The 21,746-nt window shown below is 53.5% G+C and overlaps 2 protein-coding genes across 7 annotated transcripts; one reads left to right on the top strand and one right to left on the bottom strand.

Moving 5' to 3' along the window:
- Positions 1–2,524: 2,524 nt before the first annotated feature.
- MIEF2 (mitochondrial elongation factor 2) lies at positions 2,525–10,394 on the bottom strand. Of its 6 annotated transcripts, XM_079135268.1 has the most exons (5): positions 7,585–8,638; positions 6,696–6,767; positions 6,255–6,408; positions 5,903–6,065; positions 2,525–5,305 (listed from the first exon to the last, which is right to left on the bottom strand). In XM_079135268.1, the coding sequence occupies exons 3-5, from the start codon at positions 6,399–6,401 to the stop codon at positions 4,251–4,253; spliced, it is 1,365 nt and encodes a 454-aa protein (XP_078991394.1). In that variant the 5' UTR covers positions 6,402–6,408; positions 6,696–6,767; positions 7,585–8,638; the 3' UTR covers positions 2,525–4,250. The 6 variants fall into 6 exon arrangements, with proteins under 6 accessions (XP_078991394.1, XP_078991390.1, XP_078991395.1 ...); XM_079135264.1 differs by lacking the exons at positions 6,696–6,767; positions 7,585–8,638 and adding an exon at positions 9,014–10,394; XM_079135269.1 differs by lacking the exon at positions 6,696–6,767 and having other exon boundaries at positions 6,255–6,452.
- On the top strand, positions 8,695–21,601 carry FLII (FLII actin remodeling protein). Its single transcript, XM_079135249.1, has 30 exons — positions 8,695–8,856; positions 10,404–10,514; positions 11,029–11,100; positions 11,502–11,582; positions 11,883–11,968; positions 12,062–12,223; positions 12,494–12,597; positions 13,010–13,185; positions 13,270–13,427; positions 13,872–13,956; positions 14,256–14,403; positions 14,535–14,671; positions 15,466–15,678; positions 15,869–16,048; positions 16,810–16,892; positions 17,010–17,084; positions 17,349–17,432; positions 17,521–17,692; positions 18,449–18,553; positions 18,631–18,822; positions 19,130–19,318; positions 19,416–19,555; positions 19,637–19,880; positions 20,018–20,172; positions 20,254–20,314; positions 20,401–20,529; positions 20,599–20,705; positions 20,788–20,893; positions 21,025–21,090; positions 21,177–21,601. Exons 1-30 carry the CDS (start codon positions 8,794–8,796, stop codon positions 21,309–21,311), a joined length of 3,819 nt encoding a protein of 1,272 aa, XP_078991375.1. The 5' UTR covers positions 8,695–8,793; the 3' UTR covers positions 21,312–21,601.
- Positions 21,602–21,746: the final 145 nt, after the last annotated feature.

Genomic DNA, 21,746 nt, shown 5'->3' with positions numbered 1-21,746 from the left:
CTCACTGAGTTGCTTAGAGCCTTAGCCTCCTAAGCCACTGGGATTATAGGCATTTGCCACCAGTTTGGCTCTGTGTATAGCTTAGAAGCAGAAATGGGGTGTGAGTTACCCAGTCAGTGAAGAAACTGAAATTCTCAGAACTTGGGACTACTAACCCCTACTAGTTAGACCACGATTTGGTGCCCTGGCTGGGTGTGAAGGTCAAGGATTTCTACAAATGTAGGTTCCTGGTCTTGTTTCTGGAGCATCAGCCTACAGGTATGGGTTGTGGCCTACCCCAAACTCTGGCAACCACCTACCTTACTGATTGTCTCTATGGGTTTACCAATTCCAGAAGTTTCACATTAACAGAGTGATATGTATGATCTATGTCTGGGTTCTTTCACTTGGCATGATGTTTTGTGGTTTATCCACATTGTAGCATGGATCAGTACTTTTTTTATAGCTGAATAATTTTCCATTTTATATTTGTATACATTAGTCCCCATGGATAAGGGGACTGAAAGCTTGAGTAATACCATATCTTATATACATATACTCTGCAGGTTTTGTTTTTGTGTATTGGGGATGGACCCATGGTCTTGTGCATGTTAGGCAAGTGCTTTATAGCTCTGAGCTACAACCCCAGCCTTATACTACGTTTTTTTCATATGAATACATACCTAAATAAAGTTTATAAATTAGGCACAATAAGGTTAAAAAAAATAGTATTGAGTGGGGCACAGTGGCACACACCTCTAGTTCCAGTGGCTCAGGAGGCTGAGGCAAGAGGATCACAGGTTAAAGCTAGCCTCAGCAACTTAGCAAGACCCTGTCTCAAAATAAAAAATAGGCTGGGGATGTGGCTAAGTGGTTAAGCACCTCTGAATTCAATCCTTGGTACCAAAAAAAAAAAAAAAAAAAAAAAAAAAAAAAAAAAGGGAATAACAGTGAGATAGTGGGTATGAAGTGGTATCTCATTGCACTTTTTGATTTGCATTTCACTAGTGCCATTAACCATCTTTTCATGTATGTACTGGCCATTGGGTACATACTAGGCCTTTGTCCATGGCGACCTTAGCTTCCTCAACAAATTAATTTTTGTATTTTTCAGATTACAAAGGAAAAGTATAGTCATAAAATGCAACTGTTAGAGACATGTACCAGTTTGAAAGCTCCTGTGGGTTTTGTTTGTTTGTTGTGGGGGAGGGTACTGGGAATCAAGCACAGGAATTCATGCATACTAGGAAAGCACTCTACCACTAAGCTATACCGCTCCCCCTGAAGGGTCCTGTTTTACAGATAAACAGGTAGATGGGGTGGGACAGCTCCCTCCTTACTCCCAGTACTGCAAAAAATAAAGTTATAGTTTAGCTTTTGGAATGTTACCCCAAAGGTTCATGTGTTGAGGGCCTGGCCCCCAGTGCAGTGATATTCAGAGGTGGGGCATTTTGGAAGTGATGGGATCATGAGGACTCTGTGGTCCTCAGTGGTTGAGGCAGGAGGATCACGAGTGTGAAGTCAGCCTGGGCCACTTAGTGAGATCCCGCTGAAAATGAAAAGGGCTGAGGTTATAGCTCAGTGGTAGAGCACCTGCGTTCAATCCCCAGTATGTATAAATAAACGAATTAAGTAAATAAATTAACTGAACTAGCTTCGCAGACAGCTCCCTCTGGCCTTCTTAGGTTAACCCTTCTCCAGAGCCCAGCGCGATCTTGTGACCCAATGGCAGCTGGGAAGGCCTCTGCGCTGCAGCTTGGTGACACTAGTGGAAAGAGGGAAACCACAAGCCCAACAAATTCTCTATCTGGGACAGTTTACCTTACCAGGCAGAAGGTTAACACTGCCCATCTCGGTCTTCACAGCTGCCCAGGAAGTAGGTCTTTTGTAATTCACCATTTTATAGATGAGGCTCTGCCCCCAGGCTTCCTTGCCAGTCCTCTACCACCAGTGAAACTGCTCTAGCTCTCCAGGCATCAAGACCTGAGTGCAGCTCCCAAACCAAGCAAATTGAACAAACCTCAGCTGAGGCAGTCCCCCACCACCCAGAGACAGACCCTACCATCTGATGTCCTGCGTCATCCCATGTCACAGCTGGAATGGGAGGCTCTCCACAGAAAGAAGAACTTCACAGGAAGGACAATAGGATGTGACTAGGATATAAGGAGGAAAGGGCCCAGGTCTCACTTGTCATCTGGTAACAGGAACTAAGCCTCAGCTCCTGAGGGAGGCTGAGATGTCTGACTGGACAGCTGCTCAGCCCCACATTTTGGAACTACAGGAAAGGCAAGGGAGGTGGAGCAAACAGTTCTGTCGGGCATGGAACAGCCCCACTGATCCAGGAAAGTGGAGGGACACCAGAGGGCTCAGCAGCTCAGCCTTAGGGGAAGAAACAAGCCCTGACTAGTTGGTTCCCATTGCTAAAGCAAGATGGGACACCAAAGCACACTTAATATTCTCCCTTTACAGGACCTTTATGGGATGAATGTGTTGTGGCAATTTGTATGCTGAAGCCTACCTGGGATGTGATGGTACTAGTAGGGTCCTTAGGAGGTGACTAGGTCATCAGGGTACAGCCACGTGATTGAACTTAATGTCCTTATAAAGAGACCTTGAGGATATCTAGTCTTTCTCCCATCTGAAGACACAGCTAGAAGGTGATGTCTATGAACCAGGATATGAGCCCTCACTACACACAAAATCTGTTGGTGTCCTGATCTCAGTCTTCCTAGACTCCAAAATGAGAAATAAATGTGTTATTCATAAGCCATCTGGACAATCTGAGATTTTGTTACTGCAGCCCAAATGCACTGAAACACTACCTTTTTCTTTTGGTACTGGGGATTGACCCCAGGGGTACTCAACCACTGAGCTACATCATCAGTCCCTTTTTATTTTTTATGAGTCAGGGTCTCATTGGGTTGCTGAGGTTAGCCTCAAACTTGTGATCCTCCTGCCTTAGCCCCCCAATCACTATCCAATAATCCTATAGGTGTATACCACCATGCCCAGCAAGACACTACTTCTTAAAACAAATTCTTCCATCTCCAAGTTGATTTCAAGCCTTCTTGCCAAGCTGCCAGGCCAAGCCACAGGATTTGAGAGCTCTGAACAACCAACCACCTATGAAAGTACCAAACCCCTTTCCCAACAAAGATCACACACACATGAGAATCTTTCCTTTTATTCTTGCTCACATTCTTCAACGCATAGCTTTGCTTCGACACAAGGGATACCAGAGGTAGGAGGGGAGGCAGTCTCCTTTCTCCAGCCCCTGTTACCTTGGCCAGGCTACAAGGTCAGAATACAGACATCCGCTGAGTTCATTTTGGCACACTAAAGAGGCCAGGTCAACACACAGGCCTCTGGGGAGGGCATGTCCTCTGCTTTCCAGTGGCGCCCAGGAGCAGCTATTGTGGCACAGCTTTGGCTGTGGGCCTCTGCTACCTGAGGAGAAAACTCACCTAGCTGGAGGGAAAAGGACCTTCACTGAGGTATCCGGTGGGCAGCAGTTCTTTCCAGAGTAGAATTCAACAAGAAAACCAAATACAGAAGACACAAGGAAAACACTAACCTTCAACAGCCAAAAGCTGACCTCTACCCAGGTGCAGTAGTGCACACCTGTGGGAGGGGAGACTGAAGCAGGATCAGGAACTTGAGGATCCCAAGTTCAAATCCAGCCTCAGCAACTTAGTAAGACTGTGTCTCAAAAAATAAAAAGGGCTGGGGATGTGGCTTAGTGGTTAAGTGCCCCTGGATTCAATCCCTGGTATCAAAAAATAAAACAAAAGGCTGGCCTCCAGGATACCAGGTAACTCCAGCACCCAGGGAGGGAACAAATACATGATGCTTAGATTCCTCCAGGATGCTGGCACTGGTGCCTGAAAAAAACAATAAATTTCTGTCGTGGCAGAAAAATGGAGCTGGTTGGGATGGAGAAGCCACATTCTCAGTGGATTCGCTGCTGGTGATATGGACTGACCACAGGTCCTGGGTCATCCCAAAGGCCTGAGGGACACCTGAATGAGTGGTTGCACTCCAAGCTGCCCAGGGCAGCCCAGTTACACTCAGGTGACAGTTACCCAAGCTCTCCAGGCTCAGTGATCCCAGGGACCATAGCCCAGGCATATGCCCATCCTGTGGGCCTAGGTAATGTACTCTCCTGTGTTCTGACTAAAAGCAAACAAAAAAACCACTGCAATTCCCTGGGAAGGAGATGAGTACAGATCACCAATATCAGAAAACATGCTGGCTACCTGGTCCCCACCCATCTAAAGCAGCCCCTCAGGTGCCTGTAGACCACTGTATAGTGCATAACCAATGCTATCAATCTCTTCCTCCCGTAAACCATCCAAGAGGTTCACACTGGGGTTGAAGTGACAGGGCAGACTGGCCTGCTCCAGGCTGCTGATGAGCAACTCCAGGGCCTGCAGAAAGCGCTCCCCGAGGGCCTCCTCGGCCCAGTCCACTTCCTCTTCCCCCAGACGAAGAACCACCTGGGTCAGGTGGCTCCAGCCCAATTGCCCCAGGGCTGGGTGGCCACGGCACACACCACACAGTAGCAGCAACAGCCTCCGGCGAGTGCCAATATCATGGTCATCCAAGGCCTGCAACCTGGCAGCCTCTGCTGGATACAGGTCCTGAAGCCAGAGATTCCCAGCCAGCCCCTCCAGGGGCCAGGCCAGGAGGAGGTGGTTGTCAGAGTGGGCTCCAGTGACTGCCAAAAGCACAGTCACGGTGAGCTCCAGGCGCTCGTGCTGCACCTCCAGCAGCAGCTCCTCCGAGGCCACACTGGGCCGGATCAGACATCCGAGCAGGCTACCAATGGCTGGCCAGTTGACAGAGGCAACCAGGGCCTTGCGGAGCAACTCTAGTAAGACACGGGAGGAGAGGTAGCCACCTACCAGGAAGCGGTCCCAGGGGCTGCTCCCTCGGGGGTGAAACTCAAGCTGAGTCCTGCGCACCGCCCAGCAGCGAGGGTCCCTGGCCACGGTGTCCATGCCAGGCACCAGACTCCACAGGTCTGGCTCTAGCAGCAGCGGTGCCAGGAGGCGCACATGCTCAGCAGCCCCTGCCTGTAGCCCATCATAGAGTGGCCCACCAGGCACAAGTGGCCCAAAGGGCAGTTCCGGGAACTTGCTCTGCAGGTAGGCCTGTAGCTCCAGGGCAATGTCACCGGCCAGCTGTTTGGCCAAAGCCACATGAGCTGCTGGAATAACCACATGTTCCTGCTCAAATGCCAGCAACTTTTCCTGGAACGTCAGACACAGTGGTACTGGGGAGCTGAGTTGAGGTGGCTTCTGAGGATTGGTATCTGTGGGACCCTCTGCAGAATGAAGGGACCAGGGGAACATGTTAGAACTCCCCAAAATGAGTTAAGAGAATTCTCCCTGATTCCTGACTGTATGACTGCCCTGGGCCTTGTTTCTCACCTGTAACGGCCACCTGAGAAAGTAACAGGTCTAGGTCCTCAGAACTGTAAACACTTGATGGCAAAGTTGCACTGGCCCAGAGTACCAACACTCTGGCCATACAGCTAAAAAGACACCATGCAGAGTGAGGAAGGCAGGTGCTGCCTCTCTTGTGCCTCAGTTTCCCCACCTGAGGATCCCCACCATCAGAGTACTAGCCTGCTCAGGAAAGAAGCAGGACAAAAAAAAACAATGCCCAGGTCAGGATATCATTCAGCGGTATAGCATTTGCCTACCATGTGCAAGGCCCTAGGTTTGATCTCCAGCAAAACACAACACAAAAAACACAAAACTATGATCCCCATTAAACATCAGAAGCCCACAGCCCAGAAAGGATCAGGAACTTGCACAGGACTGCAGAGTCACAGGGGAAGAGCCTGGGTTTCATCTTCCAAATGTGACCACTGAAGGGAAACACCCACATCAGAAGGGAAGGGGTATGTGCAGCTCACCTGGGGCAGAGGGCAAGGGGGCTGGGAGTGACACCGGCTGGCTGAGTGAAACAGGTGGGGGCTGGGGCTGTTGGTGTGGTGTGGCCTTCAGCAGATTTAGTTCCTTCCAGCTGTCTCCCTTAGCATCATCTTCATCCCGAGGGCTAGTGGCCCTGTCAATGAGCTGTAGGCAGAGTGACACAGAAGTCTAGGGAGCCATGGCAAAGCTTGGGGGCAAAGCAAACCAGGTTTTCCTGGATTCCAATGTCAGCCTTAGGAAGTACCACTGCCCCTCCTGGGGCTCCTCTACAGGGCCCAGCCCTGTCATCCTTCTCTGGAAACCTCAGGCAGGCCCCACCCAGCCAGGCCTTACCCGCTTCACTGCCAAGGTAGCAATGCCCAGCACAGCAGCCCCGCCCACACCTAACACCAGGCGGGCGTTGGCCAGGAGGAAGTCCACAGCGCTGCCCAGGGCCTCATCACCACGATGCTTTCCCCGCTTCTGGGAGAACTCTGCCATGATCCGTCTGCAAGAGAGGCAGGAGCACAGGGCAGCTGAGGGTGGAACCGCCTGTGGATAGGTATGTGCAAGTCAAGTCTGAAGACTCCACTGTTAGGTGGTTAGAAAGAGATGCAGATCCCAAATACAGAGGCAGGTGCTCTGGAGTAACAGGGTCAAGTCCATAAGGAGGCCAGAGTGCACCTAGAGAGAGGATTCTCTGGGACCTGGGACAATGTTGCAGGTGGAGGAAATGGTCCTTAGTTGCTGGGAGATTAAGCAGTAGAGAAGGTGAGCCAGGGCCTGTTTGCTTACCTGTAAGCTGGCACAGTCAGTGGGATGAAGGATTGAGCAGCCCTGAAGTGTGTGACTGGGTAGGGCCCAGCACTTGAGAAGTAGAAACAGAAATTTCTCAAGGACCAGTCCACCAAGTCATGAGGTCACATTCTACTGGGGCACCAAGGACTTCTGCCCTCCCTGATGGGCTCTAGATGCCTGTGGCCCAGCTGCCAGGTGACAGGATGCCTGGAGTGGCGGAAGCCTGAAGCACTGTGTGACTCAGCCCTGGACACCTGCCCATTCACCCCACACTATAAATAAGACCCAGCTCTGGGGCCGGGCGAGGTCATAGGCTACCCAGGTGACCCACCAGGACCCCACAGCAGGTTTCAACTTTCTTATTCATGCCATGGGAAACAATACTGCTACAGGCAACAGGGCCAGTAATTCACTCTACAAACTGTAAAAGCATTTTAATTCCAATACTTATCTAAACTGGTACTCGGCCTTGCCCCTGCAGGGGCACACAGGCCCAGACCGGAAGCCTTCCAACTCGGGGAAGTGGGGGAGGGCGCGGGTGGTTAAAAATAACCCACCCTGAGCAGCTAGGTCCTGGATGCTGCCTGTCCTCTGGGTTAGCCAAACCCTCCTGCCCTGGGCCAGGGCTAAGCCGGTCACGCAGCTGCCCACAGATGGGCCTGTTACGGGTCCATTCACAAGTAAGGACGCTGAGGCCCAGGGAACCAAGTGCAGCACCTTAAACGTGAAGGGCAGGGCTGGGACTCGAACTCAGACCTTGGTGCCCAAAGTCCTCCACTCCCTCCCTTCCTTAACCGCGGGCCACGCCCCCGATCTGTGTTTGGGACGCTCGCCACGCCCGAAGCTGGAAGACCCCAGGGACCGCCCCATTACACTCTGGTGGTACCTGCGTCTCGGCCTCAGCTCACCCGCCAGAGGACACAGCGGGTTCGCGGGGCCCTGACGGCCAGACCTGCTTGAGAATGGAAGGTGGAGGACCTGGGAACCGAACGCCGAGGCCCCGGGGCGGCCACTGACCCCGGAGACACGCAGACAAGCAGGCCTTCACTCCAATCCGAGCGCTAGACTCCAGCGCACACGTTCCAAAATACTGCGCGGCTCAGCCAATGACAGATGGACCACGCTCCCTCGGGGACGGGACTCTCCAACGAAGTCCGGATTTAAAGGTGTAGAGCAGCATTCCGAGCCAACAACTGGGCCGTTGTGTGACAGACAGACCGCACCTGTCCCAAAGACCTATATTCTCCCCCTCGCTATTACCTATTGGGCCGCGGGGCACACAATGTGGCTAAAAAGCCAACCCCTGCCTACTGCTCCGGGAGACCTTTTGTGGGCCTTTCTTCCCCCAGGCCTGTTTTCTCTCCTGTATAACTGGGATGTTAGATGTCACCACCCCCCTCACCCCTGTGAAGTAGATTTGTGCGTAGAACAGCTGTGGCTCATTTACTGGGCACTTACTGTGTGCGGATTCCAACAAGACAGCCACAAACAGATGGCCCAGGAGGGACGCTTCTTCTTACGAAACAAACCAGTAAGTAAGAGAGGAGAAAGTGTTGACACTAAGCGAAAATAATAATAACCTGCCACGAGTATTGAGTACCTGCTGTATGCTGCAAGCTACACATGCATTTGCTTCTAGCAACAACCTTAGGAAACTGTCTATCGATGAGGAAATTGAAGGCAGAAGCATAAGCGTAAGAAACCGAGAACTCAGATGTCTTACTACCACCTGTCTGATGCAGAGCCTAACGGGTCCGGAATCTCTCCCAGAATAAGGTCAACGTCAGCGGCCCCGGACGCTGAGACTGAAACTTGGAGGTTGTGGAAGCCTCCAACCTGAGCACAAGGAGCGCCCAAACTCCTGGAGGTCTCTCCAGTACCCGAAAAGACTGGGAAACTGAGGCCTCGAGGGTCCTACAGCCACCGCCACACCCTCGCGGACCAGCCGGGCCTACACTTCCCGTGGAGTGTGCGGTCCAGGTGCGCAGACTCCGGGTGCGGGCGGGTTAAAGGGGCGGGGCCGGCGCTAGCCCAGCCCGCGGCTCTCGGGGCGGCCCCCAGCTCCCTCCCGGCCCGGCAGCAGAGCGGCGCCGCCATGGAGGCCACCGGGGTGTTGCCGTTCGTCCGCGGCGTGGATCTCAGCGGCAACGACTTCAAGGTGAGCGGAGCCCAGCCTCGCTGGGTGGCCGCCGAGCCACCCCACGGGCTTTTTCTCGCGCGCGGGCCCCGCGGCTCTCTGCTTCCTGTGTCGCCGCCCAGGCCTGCGGCGGGGCGGGGGGAGGGGGCTCCCTGCGGCCGCCCCGGTAGCGACCTACCCGGAGGACCCGCCCAGCGCCCGCACTGGCAGACCGAGGCGTGGACTAGGCGTCACGCTGGAAGGCCCGCCGGAGCCCCGACCCTGCGCCCCGGTTCGCCTGGCGGGAGCGTGGCCTGGCGGTCGGCAAGCCCGGCTCCCGCCCCTCTGAGAGCACACGCCCAAGCCAGGCCCTGACTCAGGCCGCTGAGCTGCCAGGGCTGCCCAGGGGCGGGTGTGGAGCCAACTCATCACCACCCTCCCCGCCACCGCCATCCTGTGTGGTCTTGGGCAAGTCACTTCCCCCTCTCGGGGCCTGGGTTTTCTCGTCTTCTGATGGGGCTTAAAAGTAGCTGTTTTTGGACGTCTGGGATGTGGCGCAATCTATTGATATGGAAAGTGTGTCAGGCAGCCGTGAGAGGTCCTGGGTCCTGGGTCCTGTTGTCTGAACTGAGAGGCCTCAGGCACCAGGAGCCAGAGCCCTCCCACCGCAGAGCCAGTTGGTGGGGAAGGGAGGCGGTTCTAAGCAGTCAAGAATCAGGTGAAAGGTGTTAGGGCCAGAGGGGAGGCAGAGAAGAAGGTAAGGGCGGAGTTGCCCCCAATGGTCCGTTGGAGCTCAGGGAGGTGATGGGCAGCTAGCTACTGGCTGGGACTGGGGAGGAGGCAGGCAGGCTCTTCCTGCCATTACCTGCACGTGTACACACCTTTGACCCCATGCACATGTGGCCACAACACTTTTCTCTGACACATCCCTACTGCCCTTACCTGGGGTATCCATGTGTCTTCTGTGGACTGGGAGAGACTGAGTCACCAGCCAAGAATGTGACTGTAGGGAGAAGGGACAGCAGCCAAAGGCACTAGTCACCCAGATTCTGTGCACAAAGGGCCAGAGCTGATGAGGTGGGCATTGGAATATGGGGAATGAATGAATGGATGAATGATGTGATGCCTGTGTAGAGTGAGGAAATGGACCTTCAGCACAGTGTTGGTTTGGACCTTGTCAGGAATGGGTTGTGTGCTGATGGCAGGGTGGGAGCATTGTGGGGCCTTCACAGAATCTCAGGGGAACTGCCACTCCAGACAGTCCAGTGATAGCCTGGACTGCCAGGCAAAGGAATTTGAGCAGAGCTAACCAAAAAGTGGGATGTTGGGTGTCACCCCAAATAAGACAGTTTGGTCTAGCCTTCCTGAGTCTCAGAGTCCAGCAGGAGAGGCAGACCAACACTTTTGTCTTTTATTAGTCCCATTTTATGGGTGAAGAAATTGAGGTACAGAATGATGCATGACTTGTCCAGGGTTTCACAGCTTTGCTCCCCAAAGGCTTCAGTGGGTAGTGCGAGCCACAGAATGTGGTGGAGCATAGGCACCACTTTCCCAGACCATCCTTACTGTGAAACCAACCATCCTCCCAGGGTGGCTACTTCCCTGAGAATGTCAAGGCCATGACCAGCCTGCGATGGCTGAAGCTGAACCGCACAGGCCTCTGCTACCTGCCAGAAGAGTTGGCTGCCCTACAGAAGCTGGTAAGGGGCTTTAGTCAAGCAGGGAGGGTTCCTGTGGAGGGGGCTGGGCCAGGTGGGCCAAGCTTATGAAGAAGGCAGAAGACATAGAGGAAGAACATATAGAGCTGTGAGCAAAGCTGGCAGAGAGCTGTGCGTGGTAGTACACACCTATAATCCCAACAGCTTGGGACGCTGAGGCAGGAGGATCACAAGTTCAAAGCCAGCCTCAGCAAAAGTGAGGTAGTAAGCAACTCAGTGAGACCCTGTCTCTAAATAACATACAAAATAGGACTGGGGATGGCTCTGTGGTCGAGTGCCCCTGAGTTCAATCCCCAGTACCCTCCCCCCAAAAAAAGCAGGCAGAGAGGGAGTAAGCCCTCTGTCCCAAAAGGAGTACAAGAGGAGGCCTGGTCTGTAAGGGAGAAGTGGACTGGGCTGGTAGCTTCTCCTGAATGGTACAAAGCCGTGGAGACAGACAGGAACTCTGGACACCCTACCCACCCTGCTGAGCCTCTGCTCCCCTGTCCTGGCCCAGGAGCACTTGTCTGTGAGCCACAACAACCTGACCACACTTCATGGGGAACTGTCCAGTCTGCCTTCGCTGCGGGTGAGTACTGGGGTTAGGGACCCAGAATCTGACCAAGGACCTGGTAGAGTGCCCCTGGGGTCAATCACCAGGCCCTAAGCTGAGAACCTGCTTTAAAAAAATAAAAAGGGCTAGGGATGAAGTTCAGTGGTATAGCACCCCTGGGTTAGATCCCCAGAACAAAAAAAATAATAAGAAGAAAGAAAGGTTTCCTGAAGGCCCCAGAGTATTGGACTTTTAGGTTTGAATGGGAGTTCACCAGGAGGATAGGAAAAGCCCATCAGTTGGAGGAACTGTGTGAACAAAGACCAGAGGTAGGAGAGCCCTCAGGCCTACCCTCAGGTGGGCTTCCTGAGGAGACATCCTATCCTGACCTTTCTGGGTGTGGAAACCAGGAATCAGACTCTTACATTTATCCCTAGGCCATTGTAGCTCGAGCCAACAGCCTGAAGAATTCCGGAGTCCCTGATGACATCTTCAAATTGGATGACCTCTCAGTCCTGGTCAGTGGTTACCTACCTTGTGGCCCCTATACCAGCCCAACCATTCAGTCCCCACTCATAGCCACAGTCCTTGTGGGACTGTCATTATCCCATTTTACAGATTAGGAACTGAGGCTTAGAATGGGCAGTGCCTTGCCTGCGGTCACTCACGGAATCAGATCCCTAACCCTCACGCCTTTTTTCCCAAACTCCTACTGTTTCTCTTTGGCCCTGAGCCACCACATACCCTCCCATACTACCTGATTCCTGAGGTCTAGTGGGTAGGAACACCCCTGACCTGGGCCCGTCCCTTCTGCCCAGGACTTGAGCTACAATCAGTTGACCGAGTGCCCACGGGAGCTGGAAAATGCCAAGAACATGCTGGTGCTCAACCTCAGCCATAACAGGTGCCAAATAGGTGTAGTCAGAGTGTCTGGGGGGGTAGGGCTGGTCTCTGGAGCTAACTCAAGTGTCCCTGCCTCTCTTCCATCCACCCACAGTATCGACACCATCCCCAACCAGCTCTTCATCAACCTCACGGACCTGCTGTACCTAGACCTTAGTGAGAATCATCTGGAGAGCCTGCCACCCCAGATGCGCCGTCTGGTGCACCTGCAGACCCTGGTGCTCAATGGGAACCCGTTGCTGCATGCACAGCTCCGGTGTGCACCTTCTCCAGTCACACCCTACCTCCCAGGAGCCCTGACCCTATGCCCTGTGTGGGCTGGCACCCTCAGGCTGGGCCTGCCCCTCTCAAGTGTCCTGACCCGCCTCTTGATCTTATCATCTGTCTGCCTGGCCACACAGTTGCCATTTTGGCCTTGTGCCCTCTGGGCCCTATGCTCTTGAGCCTGCCCCTCCATTCCCCATCACTACCAAAACCCCCTAGGTGGGCCCTTCCTCTCGCCCTGACAGTTCATGTTTCCCTGCAGGCAGCTCCCAGCCATGACAGCCCTGCAGACCTTGCACCTACGGAACACTCAGCGCACCCAGAGTAACCTCCCAACCAGCCTGGAGGGCCTGAGCCACCTTGCAGGTTGTGACCTCCCCAGGACTCCTCCTTTGGACTCCCTTCCTTCCTAGTGAACTAAGTGGATTCAGTCCTGCTCCTCCAGCCACATCCCACACTTTGTGTGTGTGTGTTGCTGGGATAGAACCCAGGATCTCTTATATTCTAGGCCAACACCTTACCCCTGAGCTATCCACCCCCAGCCCCTGTTATATTATTTCTGTCTTTATCATGAGACATTAATGACCTCAAATCATGAGCACTGAATTTATGCCTAGACCCACCCTATGTGAGGTGGGTCTAAATGGAAAAACTGCAGCTCAGAGAGGTTTTCACTTACCTAAGGCCACACAGCCTTAGGTAGAAAGCTGGCATTTATAATAGGGCTGGCTGTGCCCCATGTCTGCTGTGTGGACCCTGACTAATGCTCACACTCCAGATGTGGACCTGTCGTGCAATGACTTGACACGGGTGCCCGAGTGCCTGTACACTCTCCCCAGCCTGCGCCGCCTCAACCTCAGCAGCAACCAGATCACAGAGCTGTCCCTGTGCATTGACCAGTGGGTACATGTGGAAACCTTGAACCTATCCCGCAACCAGCTCACCTCACTTCCCGTGCGTCCTGGACCTTGGGGGGTGGGGTGGAGGGAGGCTGTTGGGTTCAATCCTGACCACCCACTCCTGCTCTGCTCCCCACAGTCGGCCATCTGCAAGCTGACCAAGTTGAAGAAATTGTATCTGAACTCCAACAAGCTGGACTTTGATGGGCTACCCTCGGGCATTGGCAAGCTGACTGGCCTTGAGGAGTTCATGGCTGCCAACAACAACCTGGAGCTGATTCCTGAAAGCCTCTGCAGGTGCTAGGGCAGGGATGGGCAGGAAGGGACCCTCACAGCACAGAAAGCCCTGGAATCATAGCTGAACCAACCCTGTCCTCGTTGGTTCACATGACATAAAGATGGTTCACTTTGCCTCTGTGGTTGAAGACCCTATAGTCCCATGCTAGCCATTCCTAATTTGAGTTCCCCAGAGGACCCCTTAGGAAGATGCTGTTAGGGTTGAGGCCAGAAGGGTTCCAGTGCCAGGTGAATTTGGAACTCTGTGCTGCTTCCATCCCCTCCTGAAGGTCATAGTGCCCACTAGTGTGGTCTCCTGGCTCTGAGAAGTTCTTCAGGCAGAGGATGGAGGACACCCGCCCAGTTCCTCTGACCCTAACTGCTGCCTCTTCCCCAGGACTGGAAGTTTCCCCACCCTGCCCTCCTTGTCACTTCCTGATGCCCCCACTGGCCCTGTCCTTACAGGTGCCCAAAGCTGAAGAAACTCATCCTGAACAAGAACCGCCTGGTGACTCTCCCAGAGGCCATCCACTTCCTGACAGAGATTGAGGTCAGGGCAGGGTGGGCTGGGAGAATGCTCAGAAGAGACTAAGCTAACGGGTTTGTCCTGGAGGGAGAGGCCTCCTGGCGGGCGGCAGTGCCTGAGTGCTGGTGGGGAGAAGGTGAGCCATGTCCCTGTGTCCCTAGCACACTCAGTAGCATCATTAAGCCCCACAGCCAGCCATAGAGGTAGCCCAGATGAGAAACCTTGCCCCTGGCCCCCCTGCAGACAAGGACTAGAAGCCAAGTTCTGTGTGGCTAGAAGAGGGCACTTGTGTTCAGTGCCAGCTCTGCTCTCCCCTGGTGCAGGTCCTGGATGTGCGGGAGAACCCCAGTCTGGTCATGCCACCTAAGCCTGCTGACCCCGCCGCTGAGTGGTACAACATCGACTTCTCACTGCAGAATCAGCTGAGGCTGGCAGGTGCCTCCCCTGCCACAGTGGCTGCCGCAGCAGCTGGTAAGTTATGGAACATCTGGCTTGGGAGTCTGGATGCCTTTGGGGATGTGGAGGATGGGGTTGGCTTCTTAATAGGCTGATGCCCCAGGGGGCAGGTCCAGTAGGGCTCAGCTGCACACCCTTTCCTCAAGCTGGGAGTGGGCCCAAGGACCCTCTGGCTCGCAAGATGCGACTGCGAAGGCGAAAGGACTCAGCCCAGGATGACCAGGCCAAGCAGGTGCTGAAGGGCATGTCAGATGTGGCCCAGGAGAAGAACAAAAAGCAGGAGGTGAGCTGAGACAGGAACAGCACACTGGGCCTTGCTCAAAGCAGATTGACCCAGGCCAAGAGGGAAAGGGAGCTGTAACATCCACAGTCCAGTCATGTTAGGATGGGGATAGGTTATTGAGAGACAAAAGGAGACACTAAGAGATACAAGGTTTATTTTAAAATGCTTATGAGAAAGAACCAGTGGTGATGGACTAGACAGGTGCTTCTCCAGAAAGTGTAGGAGCAATTGGCTGGACAGGTACTCTTCCATTCCCCACAGTGCCTCAACTGCTCTACCAGAAAACAGCACCACCATCCCCTGCTGCACCTTGTGCAGTGGTGGCTGGACAGGGCACATCCCTCTTCACAGTACCCTGATCCACACCAATTAACTGCAGAGGAGGGGGTTTATAGGTTAGGTTTCAGAGCAGCACCTGCTTACCTTGCTTTGTTCCTGTGTGTTCCAGCACACCAGGGAACTTGGCATGTGTAAGAAAGCACCTCTCTACAAATAACACTAACTTATCCTGGGTAGTTCCCAGCATACATGAGAGTCATTGTCCTTCAGGATGATATTTACCTGGACCTTCCACCCAGACTCACTCTCATTGATACCTTGACTTGGCTAGCTTCTCAAGAACAGAAAGGGACACTTTAGGGACATGGTATTTAACTGTCCTCCTCTTCTCCAAGAATGACAGAACCCGGGGCAGAGGGAATGTCCCATACAAAGCCCCTGGGGTGGGTAGCAAGTAGTTGCCAGCCTGCGTGACTTTGCAGAGTCAAGACACGTACTGTGACTGTACCCACTAGGAGACTGTGGACTCTAGGGCCCCTGGGGGAAAGGTGCGGCGCTGGGACCAGGGCCTGGAGAAGCCACGCCTCGACTACTCAGAGTTCTTCACGGAGGATGTGGGCCAGCTGCCGGGCTTAACCATCTGGCAGATTGAGAACTTTGTGCCTGTGCTGGTGGAGGAAGCCTTCCATGGCAAGTTCTATGAGGCTGACTGCTATATTGTACTCAAGGTAAGGCTGATCCCCTAGGGTCCTTGTGGCCTCCAGTCCCCTAATCATAGATGGTTCAGAATCCCCACCTCTACTTTGGTTCTGTAAGAAGTTGGGAGGTGGGCAGGCCCGGTGGTCCAGGCGTTGTGGTGGTGGGAAGCCAGAATGGGCCCCCAGGGAAAGCTCTCATGGTTAGCGCCTTGGCTCCCAGACCTTTCTGGATGATAGCGGCTCCCTGAACTGGGAGATCTACTACTGGATTGGCGGGGAGGCTACGCTGGACAAGAAGGCCTGCTCTGCCATCCATGCTGTCAACCTGCGCAACTACTTGGGTGCTGAGTGCCGCACTGTGCGGGAGGAGATGGGTGATGAGAGCGAGGAGTTCCTGCAGGTACCAGCCCACAGCAGGGACGGGAAGTGGGGGATGCCGAGGGAGCTGGCCCAGAAGCAGGCAGGTGGGGCTGATGGAGTGGGGCAAGGCAGGGAGCTGAAGCCAAAGATTGGGTTGAGGATAATCAGTGAGAAAAAAGGCAGAGGCAAGATGAAGGTCTGGGGGAACCAAAGGTTGCCAAGACCTGGGTTAGTGGAAATGGGGCTGGAGTCAGTGATTGAGGAAAGAGGCAGGCTAGACCTGATACAGGGAGCTGGGAACCCAGGTTGAAGGATTTGAGAGAGAGAGAGAGAGAGGAGCTGGATCCAATAGCTGTTAGAGGACAGGGCCACACGCTGGGTGCCAGGGAGGCAGGGCCAAGCCCGGCCTGGAATAAAGGTACAGAGCCAGGTCAGCAAGGCGCCCTTCCTCGGCCTCCAGCTGGTTGCCTGTAGATATACCCATACCTTGAGATTTTACCCAGATTCACTCAGGTTTGCTCTCTTCCATAAAGCTGCCTGCTCCTGTACCCCAGTACACACACCTCAACATGTTGTCCACACTTTTATGCACACAGGTGAACACATTCATATCTCCATATATCCCTACACCCCAGTATATGTTTGTTTATAAGCAAAGACTCTATTTTTTGTTTTTTAACATCATCATGGATTTGTAGCACCTGAGTCACTTGTATACAACTCTGTACCCAGCTTGGCACGGTGTTTGGTTGGGGGAGGGGGACAACTTGATGAAGAACCCTAACCCTCACACACACACAGGTGTTTGACAATGACATCTCCTACATTGAGGGTGGAACAGCCAGTGGCTTCTACACTGTGGAGGACACGCACTATGTCACCAGGTGAGTGGGTCTATGGGAATATGCACTGACCTGAACTGGAAGAGTTGGAGGGGAGTGTGTTGGGAATAAATTGGCTCCTTAGTGTTCACACTGAGCCACTCTTGTCCTGGTCCCCAGGATGTATCGAGTGTATGGGAAAAAGAACATCAAGTTGGAGCCCGTGCCCCTCAAGGGGGCCTCCCTGGATCCAAGGTGAGACCCCATGATGTGAGGTGAAGTGTTTGACCATCAGCCTCCTCTCTGCCTTTGGGGTGTAGGTTTGGACCTCCTTGAAAAAGGAGGCCCTCTATCAACCCATTTAACACCTGTTTCACAGAGCTTCACAGAAGGGCCCATAAGGCCCTCTGAAAAAGGGATTAAGCACCATAATGATGGATTGTTTTTGGTGGAATCGGGTATGGAGACAGTCATTGCTCCCATACCCCACCATAGCTCCCTCCTGCTCCTCCTCTCAAGGTTTGTGTTCCTGCTGGACCGAGGGCTGGACATCTATGTGTGGCGGGGGGCCCAGGCCACACTGAGTAGCACCACCAAGGCCAGGTATGAAGGTACTGTGGTTTTTTGCAAAAGAAAATTGTCATCTAAGAAGGGGTATGGTCTCATGGAGGGCTTTGCATCTTGCTCTCAGGCTCTTTGCAGAGAAAATTAACAAGAATGAGCGGAAAGGGAAGGCAGAAATCACATTGCTGGTACAAGGCCAGGAACCCCCAGAGTTCTGGGAGGCTCTGGGTGGGGAGCCCTCTGAGATCAAGAAGCATGTGCCCGATGACTTCTGGCCACCCCAGCCCAAGCTGTACAAGGTGAGCCATGGTGTTGGGGTACAGGGTTAACCTTATTTCACTAGCCAGCTGAGGGCCAGGGATAGGCCAGCACCACTGTGGTGGCTGTGGAATTTGGCCAGGGGAGGGTGCCACCCTCTGGAGTCTGGCTCTGAGAACAGTAGTATGCATGTTTCTAAAGGAACTTGGGACTGGAGGGAAACTGGGGATGTCTTGTCCCAGTTTGTCTTGTGAGTAGGAAAGAAACAAGAAAATTAGCAATAATAGGGATCTGGAGAGGGCAGACAAGGAAAGCACCATTTAAAAGCCTTGCCACAGTGGCATACACCTGTAATCCCACCGCAGCAATTTGGGAAACTAAGGCAGGAGGATTCCAAATTCAGAGCCAGCCTGGGGATTTAGTAAGACCCTGTCTCAAAATTAAAAATTAAAATTAAAAAGGTCTGGGGAGGTAGTTCAAAAATAATAAAAAAAATAAAAAAATATAAAAATAAAAGCCCTTCCACTGGCAGAGGATGTAGCTGAGTAGTTGAGTGCCCAGCAAGACCTGTGTTCCATCCCCAGTACTACAAAAAAATTAAAATTAAAAAGCCCTTCCACAGATAGGGTATCCTCAAAAAGACTTTGGGTTAGAGAAGAAAAATAGGTCTCAAGAGGAACAAATGGGGCTTGAACAAGGCAGGCTCGACTCCAAATCCTCTAAGGGCTGTTATGGGTGGAGTTTATGTCCCCAGACACCCAGCCTTTGCCATGCCCATCTCTTCCTCCTTCTGCAAGGTGGGCCTGGGCTTGGGCTACCTGGAGCTGCCGCAGATCAACTACAAGCTCTCGGTGGAACACAAGAAACGACCCAAGGTTGAGCTGATGCCCAGAATGCGCCTGGTGAGGTCACAGAATGGGGTACGGAGCTGGGATCCCTTCCAGATGGCGGGTGTTGACCTCTGGCCTCTAATCTCCAGCTGCAGAGCCTACTGGACACACGCTGCGTGTACATCCTGGACTGTTGGTCTGATGTGTTCATTTGGCTTGGCCGCAAGTCCCCACGCCTAGTTCGTGCGGCTGCACTCAAGCTGGGCCAGGAGCTGTGTGGGATGCTGCACCGTCCGCGCCATGCCACGGTCAGCCGCAGCCTGGAGGGTACCGAGGCGCAGGTGTGCTCCCAGCTCCATAGACCTGCTTCCCTCTATCCTTGTATACCCGTGGTTCCCTGACCCCTCTACGGTAGCTCTACTGCCCTGCAGAACAGGCCCAAACCCATCTAGTTTTTGTGGAACCACCCCTTCTACAAACTGCCCCTCCTAGTTGTTTCTTAGGTTTCACCTCCCCAGGACCCACCCCACATTCTCACCTGACCCCAGCCCTTGGACCCCAACCTCCTCCCCACCCTAATCCTTGAACCCTAACCTTAACTATGCTGGACCCTTCTCCAGTTCGTGTCCTGCCGCTGCTCTACTTTAGGTGTTCAAGGCCAAGTTCAAGAATTGGGACGACGTGTTGACGGTGGACTATACGCGCAATGCCGAGGCTGTTCTCCAGGGCCCAGGGCTTTCCGGGAAGGTGAAGCGCGACGCAGAGAAGAAAGACCAGATGAAGGCAGACCTCACTGCGCTCTTCCTGCCAAGGCAGCCGCCAATGGCGTTGGCTGAGGTGGGTGGGGCCTGAGTGGCTGGGTGGGGCCCGAGGTAGGGCTGGGAAGGAGCAGAGTGAGTCTTAGACCCATCGAGGCATGTACTGCCACCTACAGGCCGAACAGCTAATGGAGGAGTGGAATGAGGACCTAGATGGCATGGAGGGCTTCGTGCTGGAGGGCAAGAAATTTGCGCGGCTGCCTGAGGAGGAGTTCGGTCACTTCTACACACAGGACTGCTACGTTTTCCTCTGCAGGTGCCACTGAAGCATGCCTCCCTCTCTTGTCTTCCTCTGGGATTGGGGTTCCAGCCCGTTTACTGACCTCTAACCCCACAGGTACTGGGTACCCGTGGAGTACGAGGAGGAGGAGAAGAAAGAAGGCAAGGAAGAGGGAAAGGCGGGGACAGAGGGCAAAGAAGGTGAAGAGGCAGCAGTGGAGGCAGAGGAGAAGCAGCCTGAGGAGGACTTCCAGTGCATCGTGTACTTCTGGCAGGGCCGTGAAGCCTCCAACATGGGCTGGCTCACCTTCACCTTTAGTCTGCAGAAAAAGTTTGAGAGCCTCTTCCCTGGCAAGCTGGAGGTATGCCCCAGCTGTGCTCAGGGCTGTGCTCCCATGGCCTGGGGAGGAAGGGGAGTGGGACCCAGACCAAGGGAGGCTTGGGACTCCAGGGGCAGGTGGGATCTAGGGAGCTGTCCTTGATACTTCCACACCCTCAGGTGGTACGAATGACGCAGCAGCAGGAGAACCCCAAGTTCCTGTCCCATTTCAAGAGAAAGTTTATCATCCACCGGGGCAAGAGAAAGGTGGCCCAGGGTACCCTGCAACCAAGCCTCTACCAGATCCGGACCAACGGCAGTGCCCTCTGCACCCGGTACCTGGTGGGGTGGGCAGTGGTTGGCAGGAGTCAGGGAGCAGGCACTGCCTCTTTACTGACATCCCCTTCTCAACCCAGGTGCATCCAGATCAACACTGACTCCAGCCTCCTCAACTCTGAGTTCTGCTTCATCCTCAAGGTGGGGCATAGGTGTGAGCCAAGACCGTAGAGCAAGATGGCATATTGGGGGTTGGTCATAACCCGAACCCCCTGCACACTCCACAGGTTCCCTTTGAGAGTGAGGACAACCAAGGCATAGTATATGCTTGGGTGGGCAGAGCATCAGATCCTGATGAAGCCAAGCTGGCAGAAGACATTCTGAACACCATGTTTGACGCTTCCTACAGCAAACAGGTGAGGTGGGGGTAGGTGGGCAAGTGAGCCAGAGCAGGGGAGCTCCAGGCTGAACTGACCCTCCCACAGGTCATCAATGAAGGTGAGGAACCTGAGAACTTCTTCTGGGTGGGCATTGGGGCACAGAAACCCTATGATGATGACGCTGAGTACATGAAGCACACACGGCTCTTCCGGTAGGGCCCTGACCACTCCCCCAGCTTCCTTCTTAGTCCTGACCCTGCAGCATGTGACCCTTGGCCTTATTTTGACTTCTAGGTGCTCCAATGAGAAGGGCTACTTTGCAGTGACTGAAAAGTGCTCTGACTTTTGCCAAGATGATCTGGCAGATGATGACATCATGTTGCTAGACAATGGCCAAGAGGTGAGACACCACCCCATCTCACTGACGCTGCCTATTCAAGGAGAAGCCCATCCATTTGCAAATAGAAATTACGGAATCACAAGAACATTCCCACTCACCTGTATGACCACCTTCCCTGTTGTCCCTGACAGGTCTACATGTGGGTAGGGACCCAGACAAGTCAAGTGGAGATTAAACTGAGTCTGAAGGCCTGCCAGGTAAGTAGGAACAGATGGACATGGCATTGAGGCTGGTCTTGAGGGTACTGGAAGACCTTCTGTAGCCCACTATTCTTCCTTCCCAGGTGTACATCCAGCACATGGGCTCCAAAGAGCATGAGCGGCCCCGCCACCTGCGCCTTGTCCGCAAGGGCAATGAACAACATGCCTTTACCCGCTGTTTCCATGCCTGGAGCACCTTCCGCCAGCCATTGGCCTGAGCAGTGGCTTTTAGGCCTTAGACCCTTGACAAGAAGAGGGGCCTCTGCCCACCATCTGCTCATTGAAAATGTGCACAGGTGACAGCCGTATTACCCACCAGTGTCCCAACACCCAGCAGTACACAGCCCCAGGCCACACCATTGATGGAATGGGGGATGGTCTGGGAACTTAGGCTGTCAGGTTACCCCAGTGTGAGTACATATGTGAAGCCCACCCTATCCCCACCCTCGGCCAGGGATAAGGCAGATACTGTTGCCCTTTAAGAGATATTAAATGCTTTTATTTTCAATATTAAAAAATCAGTATTTTTAATATTAAAACAGCGCTAACTTTAAAAAAAAAATGACAAAAAAAGAAAAAAAAACAACCCAAGGAACAATCTACAGGGAAGCCCATCCTGACAGTGACCAAGCACACACGCACACACAGACACA

This window comes from Sciurus vulgaris (assembly GCF_902686455.1).
Source record: "Sciurus vulgaris genome assembly, chromosome: 3".
NCBI lineage: Eukaryota > Metazoa > Chordata > Mammalia > Rodentia > Sciuridae > Sciurus > Sciurus vulgaris.
Note: the sequence above shows the minus strand (reverse complement) of the source record. Positions and strands in the feature narration are given on the sequence as shown.

Excerpts from the sequence above, each read along its gene's own strand:
- FLII (XM_079135249.1), top strand. The coding sequence starts at position 8,794 with ATGGAGGCCACCGGGGTGTTGCCGTTCGTCCGCGGCGTGGATCTCAGC. Across the intron at positions 14,404-14,534 it reads AGTGGCTGCCGCAGCAGCTG|CTGGGAGTGGGCCCAAGGAC; the intron begins GTAAGTTATGGA and ends CCTTTCCTCAAG. Across the intron at positions 18,554-18,630 it reads TGATGCCCAGAATGCGCCTG|CTGCAGAGCCTACTGGACAC; the intron begins GTGAGGTCACAG and ends TCTAATCTCCAG.
- MIEF2 (XM_079135264.1), bottom strand. The coding sequence starts at position 9,267 with ATGGCGGTGGCGGGGAGGGTGGTGATGAGTTGGCTCCACACCCGCCCC. Across the intron at positions 6,066-6,254 it reads CTACCTTGGCAGTGAAGCGG|CTCATTGACAGGGCCACTAG; the intron begins GTAAGGCCTGGC and ends CTCTGCCTACAG. Across the intron at positions 5,306-5,902 it reads CCCCTTGCCCTCTGCCCCAG|AGGGTCCCACAGATACCAAT; the intron begins GTGAGCTGCACA and ends TTCATTCTGCAG.